Source organism: Hyla sarda, chromosome 7 (genome assembly GCF_029499605.1).
Source record: "Hyla sarda isolate aHylSar1 chromosome 7, aHylSar1.hap1, whole genome shotgun sequence".
NCBI classification, from domain to species: Eukaryota; Metazoa; Chordata; class Amphibia; order Anura; family Hylidae; genus Hyla; species Hyla sarda.
Window position 1 is genome coordinate 200,837,033 of NC_079195.1, and position 13,873 is coordinate 200,850,905.

General features: G+C 43.1%; 1 protein-coding gene across 1 annotated transcript in view; it reads right to left on the reverse strand.

The window, feature by feature from the left end:
* Window positions 1–13,873, reverse strand: part of TTC22 (tetratricopeptide repeat domain 22) — a 39,879-nt gene that overhangs the window by 7,951 nt on the left and 18,055 nt on the right. Inside the window, exons 3-5 of the mRNA XM_056532183.1 lie at window positions 7,705–7,760; window positions 6,497–6,612; window positions 273–391 (exon numbers count right to left, since the gene is read on the reverse strand). Of these exons, the coding sequence (XP_056388158.1) occupies window positions 273–391; window positions 6,497–6,612; window positions 7,705–7,760 (291 nt within the window). The remainder of the gene's footprint in view (window positions 1–272; window positions 392–6,496; window positions 6,613–7,704; window positions 7,761–13,873) is intronic.

Here is a 13,873-nt window from a genome sequence, read left to right on the forward strand (position 1 = left end):
AAGTAGGGAAAAGTGCAAAATGTAGAAAAAAAAAGAATAAATACCATGGAAAAATACCTGTCGGGGGGAAAAACAAAAACAAAAAAACTACACTTCACTGTTAGTAAACCAGGGCCATTGAGTTCAGTACAGACTAAGCATAGCTTTCTACTCTGCTTTGCATAGGATGTCCCTGGTATTAGGCGACTTATGAATCACATACAACCTGTATCGCAGGTTACTACAAATAATAATATAACCATTTAGAAGAAAAAAAAATGCGTTGTACGAACCTTGCTGAAGCAGTCCAAGGGATCGGTTCCTGTAAATCCATAGTCATGAATTCCCATTGGTGGGTCCGAAAATGTAAATTGTTTGTCCAGAATCATCCCAATATAGCACCAGGACAAAGCTAAAATATATATAATACCATACATAAGAATAAAGGACACAAATCGTTTGGTGAGGGTCAGAACTAGTAGAAGGGCTAAAAAAGAACGACTTGACAATGGCCAATGGGTGTTCAGCCATGTCCAATCTCATGGCATACATCAAAGTATCTGTCCATGTGAACTTTCTACTTAAAGGGGTTATCCAGGAAAAAACTTTTTTTTAAATATCAACTGGCTCCAGAAAGTTAAACAGATTTGTAAAAAAAAAATCTTAATCCTTTCAGTACTTATGAGCTGCTGAAGTTGAGTTGTTCTTTTCTGTCTAAGTGCTCTCTGATGACACCTGTCTCGGGAACTATACAGAGTAGAAGCAAATCCCCATAGCAAACCTCTTCTACTCTGTGCAGTTCCCGAGACAAGCAGAGATGTCAGCAGAGAGCACTGGAGGAAGTTGTGCATTTCTTTTTCAGTCTGACCACAATGCTCTCCGCTGACACCTCTGTTCATGTCAGGAACTGTCCAGAGAAGGTGCAAACCTCTCCTACTCTGGACAGTTCCTGACACGGACAGAGGTATCAGCATAGAGCACTGTGGTCAGACTGGTAAGAACAACACAACTTCCTCTGGAGCATACAGCAGCTGATAAGTACTGGAAGGATTCAGATTTTTAAATAGAAGTAATTCACAAATCTGTAACTTTCTGGCACCAGTTGATTTGAAGCATTTTTTCCCCCCTTCTGAGTACCACTGTAATATGTCATGTACATTGCTAAGGGCCGGCTCACACTATGATTTGGCAATACGGGAACCGTATACGGCTGGAGGGAGCGGAAACCGGGCATTCCCATATCCCTGTCGGACCTGGCTTGTATGTAATGCATTTTATTGAACCGACTGGAGTATACGGTTCTCTAACCGGACCTAAAACCATGGTATACCATGGTTTTAGGCCCGGTCAGAAAACCGTATACGGGGAAAAAATGAGCCGACCGAAGTCAGCGTTTGGCTCCGGTCGGCTCATTGAAATGAGTTAGATTGGGGCTGGATCCGGCTGAGATACAGGAGAGCCCGGTTTTCGATCCCCGCAGCCGTATCCGGTTCCCGTACACTGCAAACGTAGTGTGAACCCAGCCTAAGTTGGTTGTCTTCATGTCAGAAAATACTCGAGCTCTGTTCTGTTCCCTTTAAAGGGGTACTCCGGTGAAAAACTTTTTTTTTTTTTTTTTTTTAAATCAACTGGTGCCAGAAAGTTAAACAGATTTGTAAATTACTTCTATTAAAAAATCTTACTCCTTCCTGTACTTATTAGCTGCTGAATACTACAGTGGAAATTATTTTCCGTTTGAAACACAGAGCTGTCTGCTGACATCATGAGCACAGTGCTCTCTGCTGACATCTCTGTCCATATTAGGAACTGTCCGGAGCAGGATAGGTTTGCTATGGGGATTTCCTTTTACGCTGGACAGTTCCCAAAATGGACAGAGATGTCAGCAGAGAGCACTGTGCTCATGATGTCAGCAGACAGCTCTGTGTTTCAAACGGAAAATAATTTCCACTGTAGTATTCAGCAGCTAATAAGTACAGGAAGGATTAAGATTTTTTTATAGAAGTAATTTACAAATCTGTTTTAACTTTCTGGCACCAGTTGATAAAAAAAAAAAAAAAAAAAAAAAAAAGTTTTTCACCGGAGTACCCCTTTAAGAATGAGAAGATTTGTAAGCTGTCTAACAACAACCTTTACCTGAACCAGTCATCTGTAAAAATACATAGATCTTCCTTTGTTTGCTAAGTAAACACTGATCCCCTTCCCGAAGAGTTAAAATTTTAAATTTTATCTCAGATTGTCCTGCAGGTACTGATTCTTCTTCAGGAGATTGGACTAAGGCTAAGTTTCCACTTGTTTTTTTTTCTGGCAGTTTTTGGATTGCTGCCGCTGCAGTATTTAAGCCAAAGCCAGAAGGGTATTGAAAAGGAATAGGACAGTGGTCCCCAAACTGTGGCCCTCCAGATGTTGCAAAACTACAATTCCCAGCATGCCTGGACAGCCGTTGGCTGTCCAGGCATGCTGGGAGTTGTAGTTTTTCAACATCTGGAGGGCCACAGTTTGGGAACCACTGGAATAGGACATATGAAGGAAGGACTTACACTTCTCCTTCCTTATGGATCCACTTCTGGCTTTGGCTCAAAAACTGCAGTGGCAGTTTTCCAAAAACTGCCAAAAAAAGAAAAAACAAGTGGAAACTGAGCCTAATAGTGTCTTTAGTGCAAAATTATGCAAAATATTTCTATTTCATAATTATTTTTTAAAAAGCCGTTTAAAAAAAAAAAAATCATGTCTTGTGTACCTACATGGAACTAAATCGTCAAAGTCAGTCTGTATACAGTTGGACTTCTCTTTATAGAGGTACTCGGGTGGAAAACTTTATTTTTTATTTTTTTTTAATCAACTGGTGCCAGAAAGTTAAACAAATTTGTAAATTACTTCTATTAAAAAAATCGTAATCCTTCCAGTACTTATTAGCTGCTGAATACTACAGAGGAAATTCTTTTCTTTTTGGAACACAGAGCTCTCTGCTGACATCATGAGCACAGTGCTCTCTGCTGACATCTCTGTCCATTTTAGGAACTGGCCAGAGCTGCATATGTTTGCTATGTGGATTTTCTCCTATTCTGGACAGTTCTTAAAATGGACAGAGATGTCAGCAGAGAGCACTGTGCTCGTGATTCAGCAGAGAGCTCTGTGTTCAAAAAGAAAAGAATTTCCTCTGTAGTAATCAGCAGCAAATAAGTACTGGAAGGATTAAGATTTTTTAATAGAAGTAATTTACAAATCTGTTTAACTTTCTGGCACCAGTTGATTTAAAAAAAATTTTTTTATAAATAAAAAAAGGTTTTCCACCGGAGTACCCCTTTAAGGGTCAAATATTGACTTGTACAGTAGCTACCTATAGTTGTGGTCTCCAAACTGTGGCCCTCCTAGATGTTGTTGTGGTGGCCCAGTACGGGAGGTGTTACCCCCGTACCTTCACTGTCCTGTCAGGCAGCCTCCTTCAGTGTCCCCAGGACCCCCTGCATTAGTTTCCCCATTGTAAATATGTTGTTCTGAATAAAATGTGTTATCACTTTAAGAGTTATACCATGTGATATGTCATGTGATTGTTACCCAGGAGGTATCAGCGACCAGGTGACCCCAAGAGTGACCCATGGGCTCCCTGCTAGTCTCCCCCATATAAGCCCTGGGTGGAGCTAGCTCTCTCTCTTTTGCACCAAGTCTTTGCTGAGGTCAGTCGTGTCCAGTGTGTGTGTGTCCAGAGTATTGGAGGCCTCAAGTCAAGTCCTGCAGCCACAGTCAAGTAAACGTAACCTGCAGCATTGTCCGTCATCAGTCAAGTCAATCTCTGTCAAATTGTCAAGCAACATGGCCTGCACCAAATTGTCCAGTTCAACTACAAGGCCCAGCAAGCCCTTAAAAGGTCTCTGAGTCACTGGTCACCTCCTTGGGCCCTGGCTGAACTGTAAAGACTTTACCATCTGTCTACCCTCAGTAAAGCTACCATTGTCCGTAACTTGGAGTCGGAGTCATTATTGCCCCCCGTGCCTAGGCCAGGATCCAGCGGTATACCTTCGGGTGTGTGGTAGCCCTTGGGGGGATATAATACACTGGGGGTGTTGCTTCGGTATATGAGGGGTTAAGTTAACCCCTGTCACTCGTGACGCCAGGGTGAGGGTTAATACGCTGGGGTAAATCTTAGCCCTATCGCCACCCTTCTCAGAAACAATAGGTGCGTGCTTAAATGAATGAAGGTCCACAATAGGGATGAACTTGAACTTGTATAAACTTTACTGAAGTACTTGCGGTACATCCAATTAACAGCAACAGTCTTAGTGATATAGTCTCTATACAGCTCAGCAATGATTGACAGATGCTGCGGACCATTGACTTATCCAAGGATTAATAGAATTAGGATTTGTGCAGAGATCCGTCCGGATTTAGGGGGTCTGTTTAGGTCCGGTGATCTTGCTAAATTAACAGGGATTGAGATAATTCACAGTTTTGTATGGATGGCCATTGCCGCAAGGCTTGGGCCTAGTCACTGTGGAAGATAGCTGCGCAGATCCGTCCTCATCAGCAGCGCAGGAACAAGAGAGCGATTAATGGCCGCCGCTCCCTTATATGGGCAGGGCCATTTTGGATTGGTCCGTGTCAGCTGTCACTCACCGTTACAAGACATGGTGGGTGAACACGTCACTGGGACCTCCTAAAGTCCTAATGCAAAACCATAGAGTTTTCCACCTGATCACATGACCCGCAGGTCCTGCCACTCCACAAACAGGCAGACAATTCAATATATACACTTTTTATACTTATAACTGTATAAATATCAGATAGAACTACTATACATTTAGTGGCTAAGTGAGAGGTGACAAGGGGAAGACTAGAAAAGAGGGACCCCGACGTCCTAGGGACTCTGACTATGGGGACCTCTACATGGGTAACGTATAAAATACGGTACCGGGATACCACAGGTGGTTATAGGGTAAACTACGCCCTGGCGTCACGAACACAAGGGGTTAATGCCATCTGCCCTGCACCACACACCCCGCCACCTCATTGCAAAACTGCAACTCCCTGCATTCCCGGGCAGCCAAAGGCTGTCCGGGCATGCAGGGAGTTGCAGTTTTGCAACATCTGGAGGGCCATAGTTTGGAGATCACTGGCCTATAGGTTTTCATCTGGAGAACTAATTAGATTTTTAGTATCCAAACCTTATGTACACTATATTAAAGTTCCAGTCTATAGGAAAACCATAACTAGCAACAGTCCTGGTTTTCCTGGAATGGACCTCAAAGAGTTGTGGTGCAAACCAACTATTTTTCAGGCTGTTTTGGGCTACTCCTATGTAGGGATTAAAGGGGTACTCCAGTGCTCCGTCGTTCTAAACATTCTGGTCAGAATGCTCGGAGCCAGAGTCCATGATCGTGACGTCACGGCCACGCCCCTCGTGATGTCACGTCACCCCCCCTCCATTAATGTCTATGGGAGGGGGCGTGTCGGCCGACACGCCCCCTTCCATAGATATGAATGGAGATGGCATAGCATGACGTCACAGGGGGCGTGGCCATTATGTCATCATGACCACTGCCACAGGAACCCATCGTTTGTTTAGAATTCCTGGGTGGATAGGGGATAAGATGTCTAGCAGTGGAGTACCCAGGGGTCAAGTCCTGGGAAAAAAAGTGTGGGAACTTACCCAAGATTTTCACTTAAAGGGGTACTGTAAACTTTTTTTTTTTTTTTTAAATCAACTTGTATCAACTTTGTAAATGACTTCTATTTAAAAATCTTAATCCTTTCAGTACTTGAATAAGTTCTTTTCTTTTTAAATTTCCTTTCTGTCTGACCACAGTGCTCTCTGCTGATACTTCAGGAACTGTCCAAAACAAGAGAGGTTTGCTGTGGGGATTTGCTCCTACTCTGGACAGTTCCTAAAATGGACAGAGGTGTCAGCAGAGAGCACTGTGGTCAGGCAGAAAGCAACTTCAAAAATAAGAGAACTTCCTGTGGAGCATACAGCAGCTGACAAGTACTGGAAGGATTAAGATTTTTCAATTGAAGTATTTTACAAATCTGTTTAACTTTCTGCCATCAGTTGATTTAAAAATGGTGGAGTACCCCTTTAAGGGATGGTCCTGCTAATGGGAATGGTGTTCCTGCTGTGGAAAAAGTGCAGGAACTCAGTTCCCATGCGTTCCTGCAGGATTGAGCCCTGGAAATACCCCTTTAGAGCAAAGATTTTTACAGTTTCTATATAGAAGTATTACTTTTGTAAACACGTGGGTCCTGAGATATAAACTATGTTATAGTCCAGAGCAGCATTCGCAATACTGCAGGCTCCAGAACTACTCTCCCACTCAAGGTACAGGGGATTGTATATCAAAGGGTTTCCCTTCTTGTAGTATAATCCATGTAAATTGTGACCGTAAACAAGAAGTCAGGTTGCTGATCAAACTTTTGCTGTCAAAAGAAACTGAAATGTCAAATAACTTTATGCAACAAAGGATTAGTAATCTGAGCCCGTAGTCGGAACCGCGCTCCCTATTGTTACGCGCTCCGTATACTCTACCTTTGTAATGATTGTTGGACGACTTTTCAGCTTCTCGCAGCAACATCAGCGTCTTGTTATAAAACTGCCGGCGTTTTTCTTCAACATTTTCCTTCGTAATTAATATTTCATCCAACCTGCAATGGTGGGAAGGAAACAGTATACACTGCTCAAAAAAACACATAAAGGGAACACCTAAACCACACATCCAGGATGGCACAATCAATGCGAGCTGTGGCAAGAAGGTTTACTGTGTCTATCAGTGTAGTGCCAAAGGCTGTCCGGGCATGCTGGGAGTTGTAGTTTTGCAACAGCTGGAGGCACCCTGGTTGGTTGAACACTGCTTTAAACCAAGAGTGGCTTGAATAAATTGATGTATAAGGGCTAAATATATATTGATTTAGTTAATATGTTGCAAAGTAACAATCTGAACTATAGAACTATTAGTTCTATAGGTTTGTTAGATGAGACTATTGGTTCTATGGGTTTATTAGAGGAGACTATTGGTTCTATAGGTTTGTTAGATGAGACCAATGGTTCTATGGGTTTGTTAGAGGAGAATATTGGTTCTATAGGTTTGTTAGAGGAGACTATTGGTTCTATGGGTTTGTTAGAGGAGACTATTGGTTCTATAGGTTTGTTAGAGGAGACTATTGGTTCTATAGGTTTGTTAGAGGAGACTATTGGTTCTATAGGTTTGTTAGAGGAGACTATTGGTTCTATAGGTTTGTTAGAGGAGACTATTGGTTCTATAGGTTTGTTAGAGGAGACTATTGGTTCTATAGGTTTGTTAGAGGAGACTATTGGTTCTATAGGTTTGTTAGAGGAGACTATTGGTTCTATAGGTTTGTTAGAGGAGACTATTGGTTCTATAGGTTTGTTAGAGGAGACTATTGGTTCTATAGGTTTGTTAGAGGAGAATATTGGTTCTATATGTTAGATGAGACTATTGGTTCTATAGGTTTGTTAGATGAGACTATTGGTTCTATAGGTTTGTTAGAGGAGACTATTGGTTCTATAGGTTTGTTAGAGGAGACTATTGGTTCTATAGGTTTGTTAGAGGAGACTATTGGTTCTATAGGTTTTTTAGAGGAGAATATTGGTTCTATAGGTTTGTAAGAGGAGAATATTGGTTCTATAGGTTTGTTAGATGAGACTATTGGTTCTCTTGGTGTGATAGAGTAAAGAATCTATGTGTGGTGAAGCCTTAATCCGTAATGAAGCCTTACCTCATACAGAGAGACGCCATTGTAAAAAACCAACTTCTTTTCTCTTCTATGGGGATCTGTAGGAAAATGCATTAAATATTAACATATATCTATTCAAGGAATCTATATCACAAGAATGCCCACTGTAATAATATAATATTTTTCATACTCTAAAACACGTTTATGTTTTCTTTGGGAAAAAGTCACAGGTGCCCTTGTGCAACAACTGAAAAATACCAGACTTCACCAAATGTTGTAGTTCTGGCACAGTCACAGTTGTACTGAAAGAGTAACGGTATGTTCACACTGCGAAATCTCCATCCAAAGATATTACGTGTCGGAAGGTGACTGCTGCTAAAATGCTCCGGCGCTAGGATCGCGCACACCTGCATCAGCACCTTTGACATTTGGCAAAGCAGTTGGTGTGTAATTCTGCAGAAAGAAAGAACATTTTCATTTTTTCGGCCTGTAAATTTCCACGGTTGATATTCTGCAGTGTGAATGAGCAGAAGACGCATTTACACCAATGCTACCAGCACACTGCACACGGAGATTCCATAGTGGGAATATACCCTGACAGTGAATGTCCACCCTAGAACAACTTTATATATAAATTAGTCCAGAATTCTGTGATTAAATTTTTTTTAAACTCACACACACATACAGTCATGGCAATAAATGTTGGCACCCCTGAATTTTTTCTAGAAAATGAAGTATTTCTCACAGAAAAGGATGGCAGTAACACACGTTTCGCTATACACGTTTATTCCCTTTGTGTGTATTGGAACTAAACCAAAAAAGGGAGCAAAAAAAAGCAAATTGAACATAATGTCACCAAACTCCAAAAATGGGCTGGACAAAATTATTGCCACCCTTAAATTAATATTTGGTTGCACACCCTTTGGAAAAAATAACTGAGATGAATCGCTTCCTATAACCATCAATAAGCTTCTTACACCTCTCAGCCGGAATGTTGGACCACTCTTCCTTTACAAACTGCTCCAGGTCTCTCTTATTGGAAGGCGCCTTTTCCCAACAGCAATTTTAAGATCTCTCCACAGGGGTTCAATGGGATTTAGATCTGGACTCATTGCTGCCACTTCAGAACTCTCCAGCGCTTTGTTGCCATCCATTTCTGGTGCTTTTTGACATATGTTGTTTGTGGTCATTGTCCTGATCTCGGACGCAAACCCGGCTTTCTGACACTGGGCTGTACAGTGTGACCCAAAATCCCTTGGTTATCCTCAGATTTCATGATGCCTTGTACACATTCAAGGCAAAACATCATTGACCTCCACTATATTTCACTGTAGGTACTGTGTTCTTTTCTTTGTAGGCCTCATTCCGTTTTTGGTAAACCGTAGAATGATGCTTTACCAAAAAGCTCTATCTTGGTCTCATCTGAAGATTTTGGCTTACTCAAGTTCATTTTGGCAAAATGTAGTCTTGCTTTTTTATGTCTCTGTGTCAGCAGTGGGGCCCTCCTTGGAATCCTGCTATAGTGTTTCATTTCATTTAAATGTCGACGGATAGTTCATACTGACACTGATGCTCCCTGAGCCTGCAGGACAGCTTGAATATCTTTGGAACTTGTTTGGAGCTGCTTATCCACCATCTGGACTATTCTGCGTAGACACCTTTCATCAATGTTTCTCTTCCGTCCACGCCCAGGGAGATTAGCTACAGTGCCCTGGGTTGCAAACTTCTTGATAATGTTGTACACTGTGGACAAAGGCAAATCTAGATCCCTGGAGATGGACTTGTAACCTTGAGATTGTTGATATTTTTCCACAATTTTGGTTCTCAAATCCACAGACAGTTCTCTCCTCCTCTTTCTGTTGCCCATGCTTAGTGTGGTACACACAGACACACAATGCAAAGACTAGGTGAACTTCTCTCCTTTCAGGTGTGATTTTTATATTGCCCACACCGGTTACTTGCCCCAGGTGGGTTTAAAGGAGCATCACATGCTTGAAACAATCTTATTTTTCCACAATTTTGAAAGGGTGCCAATAATTTTGTCCAGACCATTTTTGGAGTTTGGTGACATTATGTCCAATTTGCTTTCTTTCCTCCCTTTTTTGGTTTAGTTCCAATACACGCAAAGGGAATAAACATGTGTATAGCAAAACATGTGTTACTGCAATCCTTTTCTGTGAGAAATACTTCATTTTCTAGAAAAATTTCAGGGGTGCCAACATTTACGGCCATGGCTATACACACACACACACACACACACACACACACACACACAAGCTTGAAAATGGCTCCATAGAGAGTAGAAATGTTGCTTGACTGGATATGATGGAATAAATATGGATATGAAGTTTTTTTTATCAAACTGAAGTGCTGCTCACTTTTGTTTGGACATTTAGTTGGAGTAACCCTGGTCAAGGTTCTGGACGCTGGCACCCACTAGACATTATCTGGATGGTGCTGCATATGTTGGTTTATATATACTGTATATACACAGTACTGTATATTTTACAGTGGTCAGAGTTCCAAATCCTCAGCATAGCCATACACTTAAAGAATTACTGGAGTGCTAAACAATTGATCCCAGCGATCGGACCCGCTCTCCCCATGAACAAAAAGTTGACCCCCACATGAAGCGGTTGCAGACATGCCCCCTTCATGTATCTCTATGGGAGAGCCAACAACATTCGTGTATCTCTGGCTCTCCCATAGAGATACATGGAGGGAGCATATTGACCACCACTTTGTACAGGGGATGACAGTCTCCTTGCATGAAGTGGAGATCGCTCTGTCCATAAGGAGAATGGTGCGCTGGGCAGGAGATCACGGGGGGCTCCAGCAGTCCTTATCCCCAGAGGAGAAGAAAATCTTAAACAGGTTAAATTCTAGGGTTATGCTTCCTGATAACCCCACTGAAAAGAGTGTGGTACTAGGCAGTGCATTTCTAGCAACCAGTCTGTAACTTTGCACATGTTATTTCATATGGAGCTATGAAATTCTGGTGAACTTAAAAAAAAAAAAAAAAAAAAAAAAAAGTGGCTAACCCACTGTTTCCCAACCAGGGTGCCTCCAGCTGTTGCAAAACAACAACTCCCAGCATGCTGGGAGTTGTAGTTTTGCAACATCTGGAGGCACTCTGTTGGGAAGCACTGTGTGATAGCCTGGGGGATGTGGGGAATGGGGAGCATAGCTGTGCAGTAATTAAAGGGTGCTTATTAACCCTTGCTATTCGTGATGCCAGGGTGAGAGCTCCTCAGTAACGTTTGTCCTACCGCCACCCGTCCCAAGAGCGATAGGGAGGTAGAGAATAATAGATTGTCCACAACCGGAGAGTTTTCTGAAACAGGATTAACTTTTACTGAAGGTTTTCTGCAAGCTTCAATAACAGAACAGTCTCTAAGCATAACAACTGCTTTCCTTGGAGATTGACAAAGGTTGGGACTTTAGCATTTAGAGTCTTTTAGTATTGTGCGTTGTTCCACTGGATTTAGGGGATTAGTTGTGGTCCAGTAGTCACCCTAGCATTAGCGGGGATTTAGATTTGAACTCACGGTTTTGGTTCAGCTGAACTCACGGTTTTGAACTCACGGTTTTGGTTTTTAAGCCTAGCGTGTCTTTGAAAGTTGCGCAGAACCGTCCTGTTAGTCCGGCATCCACGAGAGCAGCAACGCAAGAGAGCGATAATTGGACGCAGCTCCCTTATATGGGCAAGGACTGGAGTAGTGCTAATTGGTCCTGGTCCATACTGATGTCAATCACCATTACAAAGGTTTGTGGGTAACACATGACCCAAGGACCTCCAAAAGGTCCTCCAACATACCATAGAGGATATTAACATGGTAACATGACCAAAGGTCCTGCGACGCTAAACAAGGTAAGTACTATACATTACTATAAAATATATATTATTATTAAATATATACACATATTAACATTAGAGAATTAGACTTGAGGAGAGGCGACTAGGGGCTGTCCCACCTGAGGAACCCTACCTGAACGTGGTTACTCTGACTTTGGGGACCTCTACACTAGGTACGGTATGTAATACGGTACCGGGACACCACAACTGGATTAAAGAATGTTTTACACGTGGCCTTTGGTTCCATAGGATAGAGCACACGTTGATTTACTGGCGTGCTGTTTGCCTAGAGACACTCCTTTATTTAAGCAGGCGGCACACCAGGCTTGTGCACGTAGACTTATGTAAGGGATAAGAAATAAAACAACAACCAACTGGTGCCGATCCATATATATGACTTGCAAAGCTCTGGTAATAAAAATACACACCCTGCATTATACTGCTGAACCCAACAAAGGGGCTTTTATATCTGGGTCTTCACATATGCAGTAGCAGCCTCTTTGAGGTCAGTAAAAGCCAATTCTAGTTCATGCAAATAGAGATGCAGAATTGTGTACTATAACCTTGGCAACATTCAGGATGTGTTCACACGTTGTGGCAAATTACAGCATTCGCTTATGGCGCAAATTACTGAAATTGGGGTAATAAATGGTATGCCTAACCACGGGTATGCTGTAAAATGCACCATTTTTACCACAATTGCAGTCATTTGCAGTAAAAATGCATGCGGTAGATAGCTGTGGTACTTCTAATTGGCTGCAACGTGAGCACAGCCTCAATGTCTCGTTCAATTTATCTCATCCCATTTAATCTAAATGGGAAACATTGCTGAATAGTACATAACTTCTATGGTCCCCATTTACCTTCATGGGATTTGACAGATATGTGGTGAGCCACAGGGTGTGATGAGGTGAGGTGTATGGGGCAGATGTTGTAGTCCAGGGGGCAAGGTGTTATTAACCCCTAAGTGTTTGTGACGCCAAGGCGTGGTTTTTGCGGTAACCACCCGAACGGTAGTAATGCTATCCCATGGTTAGGCAGGGCAATAATAGTCCAAGACCAGGTTAGGGTTAACGGTAGCTTTACTGAGGTAGATAGATGGAAATAGTATTTACAGCTAGGCCAGGATCCCAGAGAGGTGGTCAGTAACACAGGGGACCTCGCAGCTTGCTGGGACTTGTAGTGACTTTGACAGACTTTAGGACAGCCACACTGACTATAATAGACTTGACTTGACTGTTGACTTGACAGCCGACATAGAAGACTTGACTTACTGACATGTGGCTGTAGGTAGGCTTGGGGCCTCCAGATGAGCTGGACACTAGCTTTGAGATGTCTGGTCTTGACTGTACCCCATCAGAAAGAGAGTGATTGTAATGGCTGTCCCTCTTATAAAGGGGGCTGAGCCAGAAGCCCATAGGTCAAACTGCAGGTCACCTGGTTAGCTGGTGCTCTCTGGGTAACAAACACATCACGTGAACACATTATCATGTGACTAACTCAAAGGTCCTTTATCCATAACACACGTAACACTATACATAATATATATCACCATGGGGGAGACACTGCAGGAGGGCCCCTAGGACACAGAGGGACTCAACCTGACAGGGCCCAAGTACTGTACAGGACTATATCCCGTACATAGGCGTGCGCACGGGGTGTGCCGGGTGTGCCTGGGCACACCCTAATCAAGCCCAGGCTCCCGTCAAATTCGGGATATCCAGGGAGCGTAGGAATCGGGGGGACACATCCCCCCAGAAAATCATGCAGGGGGACAGATCATGGGGGTAATCCTCCCCAGTTCTGCCCGCAGACTTTGCTGTATTATATGCTCCCTGGGTCTATTTAACCCAGGGAGGCATTTATAGCTGGTCACTCTCTGCCGGAGCTTCTGAACTGTGTGCGCACACAGTTCAGAGAAGGCCGTGACCCCTTCCCAGACGCAGGCGCTGATGACGTCAATCATCAGCGCCTGCACTGTGGAGAAGAGAGAACGCGGCCCGGCTCTTCAGGAGATCGCTGCGTGGGACTAGGTGAGTTTTTTTTGTTATTTTCTTTGGTACTTTGGGATGGGGAATCGTGTGGGGTGGTGACCCGGTGGGGGGGGGTGACCCGGTGGGGGGGGGGGGGGGGCTTTTAGTCACAATACACAGTGTTACTTCACACTTACTCTACTGCAGTTTTTCCCAACCAGGGTGCCTCCAGATGTTGCAAAACTACAACTCCCAGCATGCCTGGGCAGCCTTTCGCTGTCAAGGCATGCTGGGAGTTGTAGTTTTGCAACACCTGGAGGCACCCTGGTTGGGAAACACTGATCTACTGGACCCTTTTCACATAGACACGCTATTATGCAGT